General features: G+C 33.3%; 1 protein-coding gene across 1 annotated transcript; it reads left to right on the forward strand.

Annotated features, from left to right (window-relative positions):
- The first annotated feature begins 1,592 nt into the window (after window positions 1-1,592).
- LOC138698103 (trypsin beta-like) lies at window positions 1,593-11,024 on the forward strand. The gene is made up of 5 exons (XM_069823832.1): window positions 1,593-1,746; window positions 1,897-1,982; window positions 3,190-3,278; window positions 5,866-6,004; window positions 10,538-11,024. Exons 1-5 carry the CDS (start codon window positions 1,701-1,703, stop codon window positions 10,946-10,948), a joined length of 771 nt encoding a protein of 256 aa, XP_069679933.1. The 5' UTR covers window positions 1,593-1,700; the 3' UTR covers window positions 10,949-11,024.
- The last annotated feature ends 5,315 nt before the right edge of the window (window positions 11,025-16,339 follow it).

The following is a 16,339-nucleotide window of genomic DNA, read 5'->3' on the forward strand; positions in this document are numbered from 1 at the left end:
TTCTTTAATTTTCTTGATATCCTGTTCGACTATAGGCACCCATATGTTTGGAAGAACGAGACTGGGTTGGCTAATAGCGTTATCCGAAAAACTCATATGTGCGGCTTCCTTGTACTTCCTCTGAACCTCTTCTTTTGTTTCTCTATTTTCATGCTACAACATCGTGTGATTCGTATTTATATTTCGCACCGACCTGATGGACGTCGATGATTCAGACAGGCTAGCTGTTTGTAACGATCCCCACAGTAGGTTTTCATCTTACGACGAAGAGAGATCCACTCTTCGAAACGTTGTGCTACAATTTTGAAAATTAGCAATGGAAAAAGTCCAAACAACTCAACCATTAAAGTATTCACCGTTGCTCTCCCCCCTTCATTCAGATCAGTATTATTAATTAATTAACTTATTTATTTCTCCATTTGTCCGTTCGTCTGTTTATTTATTTATTCATTTATTCATTTACTCATTTACTCGTTTGTTCGTTCATTCATTAATTCATTTATCCATTTATTTATTTATACTGGCAGAGTTAAGGCCATACTACTATACCATGTCACAAAGTACACAAGTAGTGTAATTTAACAAAGAATTAAAACAGAATACTAACATAATATTACAAAAAATAATAGCATAACAAAATCGACACTAAAAAATATGAAAATAATACCATAATAGAAAAAATGTAAAACACAGATCTAAAAATTGGAATATAATATACGCAACTCATTAAAAATAATTAACAGGGAAAATGTAATGAAGAATACAAAAAATGTAATGTAATAAATAATTAAAATAATACGAAATTTAAATAAAAGCCACAATAAAAAGGCTATGATAATAAATTCATATAGTAAACAAGAGGAAAAAAGGAAGGAAAAGAAATATATCCATGCTGAGAAAAGGTCCTATAATTGAAGGAATGTGAATTGAAAAAGTGCAATTCCAGTTTATTTTTGAAATTAGATGATGTCCGACAATCTTTGATATGCTATGGTAGAGAGTTCCAGAGATGGGCTACAGAGACTATAAGTGTTTTACAATAATTCTTGAGTTATTTTACAGAATTGCATTAATTGCAACTTAAAGTTGCAGAGGCTCTTAAAAATACGCATATAATAGTGTTATATGATAATATCAAAAGAGAAACGTAAGCAACAACGAAAATAAATCTCAGTATTTTTTTCCTTGAGAAGTTTGCCGGTTAGTGGTTCACAAAAACAAAATATTTACTTACTGCGGGTTCATATTATTAACGAAGAACTGATTAATATGTTATATATCGACGCTATATCAATTGCGAAGTTATCTAACGTTAATGAGATGAACCCGAGATTTCTTCATGGAATTACGTGATATTCGCCTTAGAGCTAATTTAAACATACGAAAAACGAAAGCAAGTAATGAGTCCAAGCGAGATTCGAACTCAACGCTGAATGCAGCTTCGAATCAGTAGCCAAACGCGCTACTGGCTGTACTACGCCGGTGGCTTCCAACGAAGAATGACGGCGTGAAAAAAGAGACTAATTTCAACACATGTTGCTGGACAGGATTTTCCCAACTTAGACAAAGGTTAAGACAACGATATGTTATCGAGATTAATCTGCACTTGAGCAATATATTCTAAACTAAGTACTTCAGAAATAGGTATAAAAGGATCCGTCACATCACAACAAGGCATCCTCCAGTAATCAAGCTACAACATGCTTCGCTACCTGGTACTTGCTTCCCTCATCGCTTGCAGCCTTAGTGAGTATTAGCATTTATATAATGTAGTATAAATACTGATCATTGTCATTCAATATATTAACAAGAAAATATCAGACCTGTGCTACAATTTTATTGTAAAAGTAAACAACGTTGCAAAAAATAATTATAAGTGGTTTCTTCCTTTTGCAGGCGCTGTTCCTAAAGCCAAGCGTCCCCGCCTTGATGGCCGTATTGTAGGTGGTCGACCTGCCGACATCGCCGATTACCCATACCAGGTAACTAAGTCTCGTCCACACTATATTTAGGTTATTTAAATACAATTAAAGTATATTAAATAAAATAATATTCTGGTACGCTGAAATAATCCTACTTTATTCTAAGATGTTATTAACATGCAGGCCTATACAGCCTGCATCTATTGCCCTTATTTTTCGGGGGAACACTGAATTTTAAGGGATGACAGTAGAATTCGGGCAATCTTCGTATAGGGATATCTCCCTGCATAGGCCTACAACTCACAAGCAAATATTCTGATGGCGACAGATGAAAACTTTATTTTTTTTCTTTCACCATGTTAATAAGTCAAAAGCAGTGCTGATATAAATTTTGGCCACTCGGCCGCAATCACGAAGGTCGTAAAAAAATAAGATCGCCAGGGGCCGTTAACAGAAAGCAAACACGATTTCATTGGAAAAATTTACTGGAATAGACACAGCAATTCTTGGGCTATTTTTCATCATATTACCACTGGAATTGAGAATTTTGTCATATTATCATCGGATCGACAAAGAGGTGCAGAGGCTGTCAAACTCTGGTTCCAATCCCAGACAGCTGACTTCTACGATACAAGGATACAGAAATTGATTCCATGGTATGATAAATGTCTCAATTCCAGTGGGGGATATGTTGACAAACAGCGCAACAATTACTGTATCTGTTTCAATAAATCTTTCCATGCAATTTTGTTTTTTTGTATAAACTGCCCCAGGGAAAATCACTTTCTGGACGGTCTCGTAATTGCGGTCGAGTGGCCAAATATTTGTATAAGCACTTCTTTTGACATTATTAACATGGTGGAAGAAAAAAAAAAAATATATATATATATATATATATATATAAGTTTTTATCTGCCCCCATTAGAATGTTTGCTTGTCAGACGCTTTACCTCTACACTACTTGTGACTTTGATAAGCAAAGGAACAGTTAGTTGTGCGCATGAAACTGTCTCCACAAATGATACGCATAGAGGCTCAAGGAGCACAGGTTTGTATTTACGGCATGCCTGTGAATGTGCGGGACTATATAACTTCAAAGAAATAGGGGCAAGGGTTACATTCGATATAATGGTTACATTAGCTTATGTTAAAAATACTTACAAATGAAATAAAATGTATTTTTGAAAGGAACGTTAAAATTATCAAAAAACGTAAATTATATATCTATTCGCTATTAAAATATCTTATAAAATGTGTTCTGTTTTAGCTTTCATTCGAATACTATGGCAGCCACATGTGCGGAGCTTCAATCATCAGCCCGAACTGGGTGGTAACAGCCGCACATTGCGTTGATGGGTAAGTTTGTGTTTCCGCAACTGACCGAATACAATAATGTAACTGTTATCTATGTTTCATCATTACTATCTACACAGTACTATTTAAAAACAGATTAAACTTCCCTCATCAGCATTTAGTCTTAGGTGTAGTTAACTAAAGCCCCTTTGAAGACCAGATTTGCTTTTAAAAACAAACATTCACTCCCTAATTCTGTGTTTTTGGAGGTGGTATAATATGCAAATATTTCTGTACGAAAATTATTTCTTAAAATTGAATGTTAAAGGCCCATTCACAATGAAAATTAAACATAAACATAACGTAAGCATAAAACCTTGTGTCCATGTTATTCAATAAAAACATTCACAATGAATTACATAAGCATAAACTTAATCTTAATCATAAGACGTTAACATGAAAGTTTGCAAAGTCCAAACTTTCATGCTTATGTTTATGCGATTTGGAAACAGTACACAAGCGGAAAGCGTGTTTTCACTTTTTGTTTAACATGTCATGGGCTTTGCCTACAGGCAATATTTTGATCTATTGGCCGTGATGATAGCTAGGCGCGCAACATGGAATCATATGACGAAAAGTTGATTATTTTAAATCTCCGTTTCTTTGATTTCAAGTATTGAAAGCCATATACTGATGCCATTGTAGTTATTAGAAACATAAATTGAATAGCTACATCGTCAGTCATTGTGCAATTCTCCATTTTTATGTAATAGATTCTGTAGTTTTGTTGATTCGGTATGTTTGTTTCCACACACGTGTTATGTTTACGTTATGTTTAATTTTCATTGTGAATGGGCCTTGGCTACTTAAGTTTGTGGCATATGTTTATGTGCTTATGTTAATGTTTACGTTATGTTTAATTTTCATTGTGAATGGGCCTTAATACTATTTAATTTTAACTGATATGATATTATATATATACATACATATATATATATATTTAATATCATCAAAAAACATACAAATAATGGTGTACCTTCATATTGCTGTAGGCCTATACAGGTACTCACCGTAACTATATATACACGTAGGCCTAAATATTGTTGTCAAAGTATATTATACATTTTATTGACGTCCTGACGCATTAAGCCTTTAGGTACTCACCTTAACTATAGCTTAACTATTACAACTAGGACGTCGTTGCTATTGTTACTAAAATTATAGATTTGTTTCTTTACATTAGTAACCGTGTAATAACAGATGAATTTTCTCAGTTTTCAATTTGCATCTGCGCTATCCTATTGATACACATTAGTCTTAATCACCATTCGTTTTGCAAGTCAAGTTACAACCTAATTTTTATTACAGTTCCTTCACATATTTCAATAACACTTTCACACAGTTTTCCTGAAAGAAAGAAAAAACAATTTCATTGAACAAATTTATAGGATCAGATACAATAACTGTTGAGCTGTTTTACAACATATTCCTCACTGGAACTGAGTCATTTGTCATACCATGGGGTCGACAGACATGTGCAGACAGCTGTCACATAGGCCTACTGGTTCCGATCCCAGGCGGCCAACTTCTACGATACAGGGCTATGAATGTTGATCCCACGGTATGACAAATGTCTCAATTTCGGTGAAAAATATGTTGAAAAATATCTCAACAATTGCTATATCTGTTCAAATAAATCTTTCCATGAAATTTTGTTTTCTTTCTGTAAACGGTCCCAGTAAAACTTAATTTTCTACCCCTCGTAATTGCGCTCGAGTGGCCAAAATCTGTATAAGAACTTGTTTTAACATTGTCAACATGGTGGAAGAAAAAAAAACTTTTTTATCTGCCCCTATCAGAATGTTTGCATGTTAGACGTGAGAGGTTGTAAAGGTAAACGAAAGAAAATCTACAGTATTTTTGAAATGAAGATGATAAATTAACAGTCAATCGCTAAACAGAGAGTACACTGTCTTAGTACAAAATGAGGCATACTGAAAACAAATTGTAAACTCGCTCGCTACAAAACAAATCTCAGACTGAAAGCGATCATACGTCACTTTCAGTTTAGTAGTTTCAAAGACTGAAAACAAGATACCGTACATAGTATAAATTCATAAAATTCGGAGGTTTGTTTAGAATAATAACGGGATGAAAATTTAAGAAGAGAAAGCACTTAAGAGAGATTATATTAGTAGTTGTTACATATTGATTGTAGTCTTACAATATGTCTTGAAGTCTGGAACAAGAAGAGAATCAACTTTTCAATAAAGAACTCGAAGTTATTAAGCAATATTCTCTTATCATCCCTTTTAAGTATCCGAAAGACATTATTTTTATTGTTACCGTAAACTGGGGTTACTTTGAACACAGAGGGAACTTTGAACATTATTTGAAAAATCATATTTAGGTTTCTACATGCTGCACGTTATAGATGGAGGTAAATTTGGTATGGGAATAATTTTTATGATAATTTACCTCCATCTATAACAAGTGCAGCATGTAGAAACCTAAATATGACTTTCTGAAAAATGTTCAAAGTTTCCTCTGTGTTCAAAGTAACCCTAGTTTACGATAATAATAATAATAATAATAATAATAATAATAATAATAATAATAATAATACTATAGTGATTGCCTTTTCTTTTAGTGTATCAGCTAGCTCTGCTACATTCCGAGCCGGAAGCAGTATCAGGGAGAGCGGAGGCTCTGTACATCAAGCCACACAACTGATTGCAAACCCCAATTATGACTACTACACCATTGACTTCGATGTTGCAGTCGCAAGGGTTAGTATAAAGACAGAGAAGTAGAGACGTTAATGATAGAAGTATTTTGTTATATGTGCAAATGAAGTACTTCATTTAGAACTTTTTGCAATGGAAATAATTTTGAGATTGAGAATGAAAAATTACAATTAATGTTATTTGTTTTGGTAGGAGATTATTTATTGACAACAGTTAATAATTCATCTATTTACCAATATTATAAAACTAAAGGGAATTAATGTCCGCTACATGTATGGCAATACAGTCGCCGACAAACTTTCAAGAGAATAACTGCAAAAAGTAAATTAAACTTAATGCATCCACATTATTAATAGGCCATGCATAGTACTGTAACTTTATTAACAAATTCTTATCCCTTTTATTGTGACAATCACGTAAGAGTAGTTCCTAAAAGGCTAATTTGGCCGTCTCTTGAGTGTTGCCAATAAATACCAGTAATCACCAAAGAAGGTAAAGTCAGAATGCCATGTACTGGAATAATAATAATAATAATAATAATAATAATAATAATAATAATAATAATAATAATAATAATAATAATAATAACAGTAATAATCTCTTGTTTATTTACTTATTTACCGCATCTCATTTTTATGTTGAGAGGTGTTTTCTAAATGGATCAATAATTTGTGAAAGAGTATATCTTCCTCCTGGACCTCTCGCACATTATATTGATAATTAGTAGATCAGTACGATCTAATTTTAAAATGTATTTTGTCTGACAACATGAAATTAATTGCTTTGACTGAACATTTTACGACACGATACCTAATCTAAAAATGTATTTTGTCTGATCATATGAAATTATTAGTATGAATTCCGAAATTACAGTACTGTAATACAGTACGGATTAAAAATAAAAGAGATAAAGTATGTTTTTGCTAAAATTGAAATAGAACTATTTACGAGTTTAACACAGAGTAAGACTTCTATCACAACACTAAAAGAATTCTATAAAACGTTTCAATACATCATCCCAAAATGCAAAAGGAAAGCTTCTTTTCACAAACGATGAGCACAGCGTCTCTCTTTGGAAGCTCAATCACGTCAGAGATTAATAATAACCGATCAACATAAAACCTTGTAACTACAGGTATATAGGAAAATTATGCAGTTTATAAAAAATGCACTCGTGAGTTTACCCAATGGAAACTTATCTAAATTATTATCATATACATTTTTATAATGTTAAATATACATGCAGAGCGTTCATTTCAAAACTTCCCAGTTTAAATAACTAGAAAATTTATATTGAATTTAATTGAACAAAGAACACTTCAATTTAGATATTGAGGGGGGAAGTTTAAAACCAGTCACAACTGCAGATTAAGTTTTACCCGCTCACCTCCAGTCACCCCTAATTTGAAATACAAATGGCACCCCTATCCTGTGATACTTAAATTTGAAAGAGTATTCAATTTTATTGTATATACCTCTCATTCGTTTTTGAAATAAAACTTATATTTATATACAGAATGAACATCAAGCAATGTCATTAATTCTGGTGGATAATTTCTTTAGTAAAGACCAACAAAACAGTCATATTTAGAATAGTTTTCCAGAAAATCATTCATTTTAAAATACGTAAATGAAGATATCGTGCAACACTGTAGTCAGGAGCGAGTGTACGTCAGGATTATGTTGCTCTGAACAACCCCTTGACCTGACTTGCTCTGAATAGGAAAGTGCAAGGTAATTGTCAGGAACAGGGAGAGACACAAACTGTTGAGGGAGTGAAAATGTTTCAATACCTGTATTGCAGTTCATAAGAGACTGTAGTTTTAATTTATTCTCATCATAGATAGGCTATGTAATTTTTAAACAGAAAATCGAAATCGAAGTGAAGACATGCTCAACATATGACTGAAAATTTCGACTCGTAGCATGCTTGGTGTGGCATTCGACTTAGGAAAAAGTCGAATCTCTCAACTATTATATCTCTCATTGTACAGTGTTTTAAACGCTTAAAAATACAAATGATACACCGTTTAATTTTTGTGTTTAAACTGTGTTAGAAAACGGAGAATGAACACTGACGATTTCACGTTAAACAAAATCTTGGAAATTTTAAAGTAAATTCTACAACCTAATTTTAACTAAATGTTCAGAGAACACATACAATAAGATACGCTTATCTTAAAATAAATTTAAAAGATTAAGAAATATTGATTATGCACTCCCATTTCAATTGAATGTTCTAGAGAAATAAAAAGAAAATAATACTTATTTGATGTTACAAAAAAACAAAATTTTTAAAGCATTTAAAATTCTCCAGTTAAAAATAAAAATACGATAGCTATAATATTTTACGTTAAACGAACAAAATTAAAAATATTTTTAACTATATCGACTTAATTTTAATTAAATATTCGGTGAAGATGGGCAATAAAAAACTTATTTTATGTTATATAAATCAACTTAATAATTTAAAACAACTCCGTTTTTCGTACTGCAAGCATCTTCTTTAGGCAATTAGATATAGTTCCTTCCCACTTTCATTTTGAAAGTGGTAACCGGTAGAATTACATAAAATAAATCAAATTTCCCGAGACGTATTTAAAATCAATCGCGTATGTTATGTTTTTATTTCTCGTTTCTTACTCGTCTCGAGCACGCCTGCTGTTCAGGGTGCCTGGCCTACGACACGTACATATATCTGCCTCTCCCAGGAGCAATAACTTTTACAGAGTTTCCACGCTGTCATTACGTTTAAAAATTCCTTTGCAGAATGAAAACTTACGTTTGTTCGGATCAAATTTCTGCACATTTAAAGGACAAAACTTAAATTCTCTCAACTATAATAATACACTTCTCTTTTAAATTTACTGATCATATTTAGAATTAATTCAATGGCTGTCCCAAAATACGCTATGAAATGTTTCATAAAGCATTTTTTTTTTCTCGTAAAGGAAGCGAAATCGAACAAAATTGCATTCATCATTTTGGTTTGATATATCTCAAAGAATAATTCCTTAAAATAACGCCACTTACGGAGCTTATGTCCGAAGACATTCTGAAAAAAGTCTCCTAATCTCAATATTTTCAGAATTTAATTAATATGAAGTTGTTTGTAAAGTACCATTATTCTTTAGTTTTAACAGTAAAATAATATTACAGATAAGGAATGAACTATTCAGGAGTATCTTTTCTTTAATTGGCTAGTATTCTGAAGCTAAATATGTATTGTTTATTCCATAGTTCCTTCGTAGAGTATTTTTTTGTCTATTTTTAACTACAAAATCATATTTTTTTTAGCATTTATCACAGAAATTGTTACAACTCACGGCACACTTGTAAATCTTTAAGACTGTCCATTAGGATGCATAATGAAACTGTAAAGAATAAAATTCCTAAAGTCGTACCTTTTGTAACAATTATTTTCATAACTGCTTAAGAATGATATAATTTTTGTTAAAAATTGGAAAAACAAAATCTGTACAAAGCAATTATCAACACATTTTTAGCTTCAGAACACTGGCCAATTAAAGAAATTACTTCTGAATAGTTAATTCTATATTTGAAATATTCTTTTACCCTTAAAAGTAAAGAAACAAGGTACTTTACTAACAACTTCAAAATTGCAACTCTGAAAATATTGAGATTAGGATACATGTTTATATGATATTTTGCTCAGAATATCTTAGGAAATAAGCTCCGTAAGCGGCTGTAAATCCTCGTGAATCACCTGTATCATATTGTCAACATTTACATCCTTGTAATGTGGAACTCACAATCTAGCGTGAAATATACAAATACATGTTAATTCAGTTTCATTGACGTTCAAATGTCATTCTGGGTGCCTGATATTACACTCCCAGTAAAACAGTGTCGTAACTCGAAAATTGTGATTTGTAAATATAATGGGTATATACCTAGTAAAATAATGCTATAAAATATTTTAATAAATATGTACCAAACTTTTGATAAGTTACTATTTTATTATTAGAATTTCATAACACGAACTAGTAAAACAGCGTTGGAAATAATTTACTACAATAATACGCGATTTTCGACAGACGAAGTTATTTTACTGCGCGTGTGATATATAGTTTAATGCATTTAAATTAATCCGGTGTAAAAGTAAAATATACGAGTGTTCGGAATTTATATCACAACATGAGGATATTAGGCTAGTTGTGCATAGACTGTCGTTACTTATGACTGACGTGAAGCTTGAGGTATTGCCAGGTTACAACTGAAATGTGTTGTGTTCGCAGCAATTGAATGGGGATATGTTTCTCGTGCGTAGGGTTCAGCGTTTTACCCCTACAATTTGTTTGTTTACATTACACTGCGGTTCGTTGATTGGCTAAGTTACGCTCTCACCCTGCTTATACCACGGCAGAGTTCCCTAACAGGTACCCATGTACCTGCATTGCTTGCTACTCTCACTCTCTCTTTCAACAACGAACACACTATCCATACCAAACCTTGTTGTCTCTGTGGGTAAATACCTATCTTTATTAATCACTATATTTTTAGTTCTCAAGAGAATCATTTTTAAAATTATTGTAATTTCATTTTTTTTTCAAGGTCTCCCCTGCCTTCAGCTATGGAACCGGAGTTCAACCTATTCCTCTCGCTTCCTCTGAGCCTTCAGCTGGACAAATTGCAACGGTCAGTGGCTGGGGAACCACATCAGAGGGCGGATCTACACTGCCATCTCAACTGCAGGTTGTCTCTGTGCCCATTGTGTCTCGTTCTGAATGTAATCAGGCTTATTCTGATTATGGTGGCATCACAGACAACATGATCTGCGCTGCTGAGCAACAAGGAGGAAAAGACGCTTGCCAAGGAGATTCAGGCGGTCCTCTCGTTGTCAACGGACAACTGGCCGGCATTGTATCCTGGGGTGTAGGATGTGCCGAGCAAGGCTACCCTGGTGTCTACTCTAATGTTGCTTCTCTCAAGGGCTTCATTACAGAACAGACTGGAGTCAACTAAGTCATGTAATCATATCTTGAATTTGTGAAATGTTGCATCTTACAATGATGAATAAAGTCAGAAAACATTCCATCTATATTATATTACATTAATATGACCTAATTTATTCTGTAATTTGTAATCATTCATTCCTTACCTTCCATTGCTTGAGAAATACGTGTTTCGCATGTGGAAATAATTTCATAGTAACAATTATAATATACCTAACTATTGCATATTATACAGTTCATCGCTTCTGTGGAACTTATGTTTCCTTTAATCCAAATCTCTAATCAATAATAATAATCATCATCATCATCATCATCATCCCTAAATGACTGTCTGCCAGAGAACTCTGTCTTCTTTTGTTGTTGTTTTTTTTTTGTGGCTCTGTACTTGTATAGCCTAGTTGTTTTGGAAATATCTCATTTTCTATTCTTTATTAATCTCCTTTGGTAATAATTAACTAACAAAGGAACCGTCTCAGGTTATGATGCTTGAATTTCATGAAAATGCATATTTAAGCTAATTTTCGTTCTTTAAGAAACGTAATGACAGCCGTTCGTTTCGCTTTTTCATCGTTTACGAATTATATTGATTTAAAATTTTTTGCCACTTATACCGCTTCTTTCGCGCACTCGGATCCTCATAGTTGCAAGACACCTTATCGCAGCTCTCGCATTAATGCTGTAGTTAATTTTTTTCCTCTTAACTCGTCTTAATACAGTAATAGTGCAATCTATAGCATCTGTCAGTCATTCGTACACCATACAAATCCGTATATCTGCAGCTGGAAGCCTAGCATCACGATTATACATACAGTATGCTTTCAAGAACAGAAAGGGGAATTTGGACCTAATGGGGACTATAGTGAAATATAAATTTTCAAATTTTTTTGGCTAGAGATTTTAATTTTATTATATACAATCCTCTTAATATCTAAATACAGTCTCTAAAGCTTCATCTTCCTAACACAAATATTTTTTTAGATAATCTCCTTTTTATTAAAAGAATACCATTTTTCAAAACTCTACTCCTCATGTAAAATACGATACTACACATGGAAAAAAAAAAAAAAAAAAATATATATATATATATATATATATATATATACGGTCTGTACTATGTATAAAAAGGACTACCATTCCACATTTTGCGAATAGGGCCTCGTTTCAAAAATAAAAAATAGAATGTAATGAACTTTGAAATTTTATAATTTTTTGCTTGAGATATATATATATATATATATATTGAATAATTACTTTTTGCAAATTTTAGAATATTAAAAATCTACAATGACCAAGTGATTCAGTATAGTATGTTGAACAAGCAAGGAAAATTTCAGGTTCCTAGAACTAAATTTGTGGAATCCTTAGCATTTTTCGTGCAAGAAATTGAGCAAAAAAAAAAAACAGAAACGGAGAAAAATGAGGTTAAAGTTTTACAATCATATTATAATGAAAATCGCCATACATATAGTGTCAGAAACACTTAGCTTCATATGTAGGACTTTCCTGGAGTCTAGCTACCTCCTCTCCTCTAGTCTGGGTAACTTCAAAACATCTCGATACTGCTGAACTTCTGAACTGCCCCACATTTTGTGTTCTTTACAAATCAGATATTCCTTCGAATCCCTAATTCAACTGCCGTATTGGCTGGTGATAATCCTGCAGCTGAGTTTCATTTACACTCATTAAACTCACTCACTTCTAGTCCAATTGGAGTATCGACTCGATCCTTGGAACCAAAAGTCTACTTCATTCACATTCTGAGTATTTCCCTGTAGACAGATCTTCAGCAAATCATCAGATGCCAGTCTTTGGTAGCCTATAGCAACCTAATTTCAATGGTTTCCCAACATGCTCTTTTTGTGCCCCATGTTTCCCCCTTATCTATAGCTCTGTTGAAGAAACACCAAGAATCCTCTCTTTTATAAAATGTCAAATGCTAGGATTTTAATCAGTGGAGATACTATACCGGTAGCATAAGGTGGCATAAACTGTAGTTTTCAGTTTTAATGAAGATCTGTACAGTTAGTTCTTATTGCCTTCTGGTAGTATGAGGTCAATTTTGCTATGGTAATGGCTTTTAGAGTACCAAGGCATCGACCACCCAATTTCATACTTTTCGTTCTCCATTCACTTACTGCATTCTTTCTAAGAGCAGTTCCCATCCTCTACCCACTATGGTTTCCACTGTCAATATATTTAGATTCTTAGCAAAACTATCCATTAATGTACTCAAAATACAACGATTTATAAAGGAAGCTACAGAAAATACACCCATGCCACGCCCATTAAGAGAGCGCAGACATTTAAATATGACGTCAAGCGCAGTAGGACTTTAAAACTTTGCAAACATATAAAGGGGTACGTAGGAACAATTTTATGAACTATAGCAATAATGCGCATCGCAGCTCCCTCATCTTAACACAGCAATAATATAATCTATGGTATGTCAGTCATTCGTACACCGTCCAAATCCATATGTCTTCAGCTGGAAGTCAAGGATTACGACTATACATGTGCTTACAAGAACAGCAAGCGGAATTTGGACTTCAAGTAAAACAACGTGTAGACAAAAATAAGCCATTTAATGTCGTGGTCGATGCAAGTAGTTCTGGTAAAGTGATAAGAAATCAAATGAGAAGATGGTTAAGAGATGTTATTTCTCCCCGATGTTAAGAAAGAGACACTATTACTTCTGGATTCCTGAAGTGGTTAGATAGATGATACTATATTTACTGATGAAGAAGTAAACAATACTTTACATAGCAAGACAATTAAAACAAAAATTATCACTCCAAAAACAACGTACAAGATTTGTGTAACCCTTGGATGTGAATTTATTTGAATAATTCATTTATTCATTCATAGATTTCTTCCCAAGGGCAGGTCTTTCACTGCAAACTCAGCATTCTCCAGTCTTTCCTATTTCCTGCCTTTTTCTTTATCACTTCATATCATTCATATATCTTAATGTCGTCTATTACTTGATATCTTCTTCTGCCCCGAACAATTTTCACCATTCCTTCCAGTGCATCTTTCATCAGGCAGTTTCTTCTCAACCAGTGACCCAGCCAATTCCTCTTTCTCTCCTGGTCCGTTTCAGTATCATTCTTTCTTCATCCAATCTTTCCAACACAGATTCCTTTGTTATTCTGTCCACTTGACACCCTCTTCTTTCTTCATGTCCACATTTCAAATGCTTCTAGTCACTTCTCTTCAATTCGTCGTAATGTCTATGTTTCTACACCTTACAATGCTATATTCCACACAAAGTACTTCATTATTCTCTTCCTTATTTCTTTCTCCAGACGTGCGCAGAAGACACTCCTTTTTCTATTGAAAGATTCTTTTGCCATTGCTATTCTACTTGCGACTTCCTAGTAGCAGCTCATTTTTAGACAATAGGTCTATGCAATTGTAATTCGAAGGCTAGAAGAGTATTTTAGATGCATTCCAGACAATCCACACACATTTCATGATTGGGGCTTCATAATATCATTACATTTTCTTGTATATCACCAGTTTCATTCACCTGTCACACAAAGAAGCCAAATCACAAATCCAGGTTTCGTCGCTTAGTTCTTGTATTTCCATGCCCTAAAAAAATTATACAATATCAGAAAGTAAATAAATGAAAGAGCAAATTATAAAATTTAGTGACAATAAAATTTGCCTGCTCTCACATAAATGTTGCTACTACTTCAAGGAGGTCAAAGAAACGTCGTGACATCGATCCTCTGCCAAGCCACATAACATGGCAGAAATACTTCATATCCTCCGTGGATTCTCCAACGTCTTTAAGCAGTTGTCTGAATTGTCTATGCTTCAACGCACTACCTTTTATTTTATTTATCATCTTAACAACCATATCTAGGACTGATTTCAACGACACTGACTTGGCGCAAAGTATATTATTTCAATATACCGAAGTACATATGATATTTCCATGCAGATATTCTGCGTCATCATACGATGAAAGAGTAATGTGGATAAAGCATCAGCACGTAGAGCTGAAAACCCGGTTTCAAATCCCGGCGCTGGAGAGAATTTTTCTCCGTTCCATTACTTTTTCATCGTTGGCGCAAAGTGCCTCTTGATGTAAAATATAGTGAATTGCATCAACTTTGTTCAGTACACTATATTTTTTTTCAGCAAGAAAACTTTTCAATCATCCAAGAAAGCCCTTCTTTTCGCCCACCATTACTTTCGCTCCGGCTGTTGCCATTGCCACTAGTTTTGACAAATCTAAATTGTGACTCTCGACACTCATTCGGAAAGAATTAAAAATCTCTTCATCACTAGCATTCCCTTGTATGGGAACTAGGTCTAGAAGATATTCCTCAGCATTTAACTTTTCGTCAACGCCACGAATAAATATGGCCAATTGTGCCCTATCTGTGACATCAGTACTCTCGTAACTGTAAGAGAAAAATATACAAAACTACTGAGTTTCAGGTCCATCTGTCTCGTGAAATCATTAGAACGTAATTCAATTTTTGTGGCGATGGTTTCACTAGAAAGATGTAAATTTTAAAAATTAGGAACCTTCTATGGACACAAAACTTGAGTAATTATAATCATAAAAGTTTTTAGAAATTCCTCTTCCTGAAATGCCTTACAACTCTTCGCAATTTCCCAGGCTACCCAATAACTAGCGCGGTACATTTTCTATGCCATGCTTTTTGTATTACTAGTAGTCTGGGGTTCATTTCTTTCTTTCAATTCCAGCAGTCTATTTGTTCGGTCTAGACCTGTTAACGAAATAAAAGTATGACTATTGATCCACAAATAATGACTGGTAATTATTCAGATAATAATAATAATAATAATAATAATAAAAATAATAATAATAATAACAACAACAACAACAACAACAATAATAATAATAATAATAATAATAATAATAATAAGAATAATAAGAATAATAATTTTCAATGTTACCGGTACATAAAGTTTGTGACATGTAGTATAATACCGTTTTCCTCGAAAAACTTGTGAACAAATCATACGTTTAATATTCTCACCGTATTAGCAGCAAAAAAAAATGCGTCCTCCCATCCTACTTGAAACTTTCGTTTTATAGAGGTACTGGCTATTCCATATGAAATCGGGCAACGAAATACCATGACATATCACAATTGCCTGAAAATTCGTACAGAGCTTTAGTATGTGAAACTAGTAAATGTACAAGTTTTGTCTTTCTTTAGCTCAGTAGTTTTTCAGATAAAATTCCTTAAGTTTTAGCGTATTTTATATTTTATTCTTACTTTCAACGCGTACTACTACGTCCGGCTTCGAAATAAAAACTTAAGCTATTGCTAATTTTGTAGTGCACATTTAAGTGTATTAATGTGGTATAACACATATATTTTTATTGTTTGTGGAAATTATGGATATATTGTTT

The sequence above is a fragment of the Periplaneta americana genome, chromosome 4 (genome assembly GCF_040183065.1).
Source record: "Periplaneta americana isolate PAMFEO1 chromosome 4, P.americana_PAMFEO1_priV1, whole genome shotgun sequence".
In the NCBI taxonomy this organism is placed as follows: domain Eukaryota; kingdom Metazoa; phylum Arthropoda; class Insecta; order Blattodea; family Blattidae; genus Periplaneta; species Periplaneta americana.

Excerpts from the sequence above, each read along its gene's own strand:
- LOC138698103 (XM_069823832.1), top strand. The coding sequence starts at position 1,701 with ATGCTTCGCTACCTGGTACTTGCTTCCCTCATCGCTTGCAGCCTTA. Across the intron at positions 3,279-5,865 it reads GCCGCACATTGCGTTGATGG|TGTATCAGCTAGCTCTGCTA; the intron begins GTAAGTTTGTGT and ends CTTTTCTTTTAG. Across the intron at positions 6,005-10,537 it reads TCGATGTTGCAGTCGCAAGG|GTCTCCCCTGCCTTCAGCTA; the intron begins GTTAGTATAAAG and ends TTTTTTTTCAAG.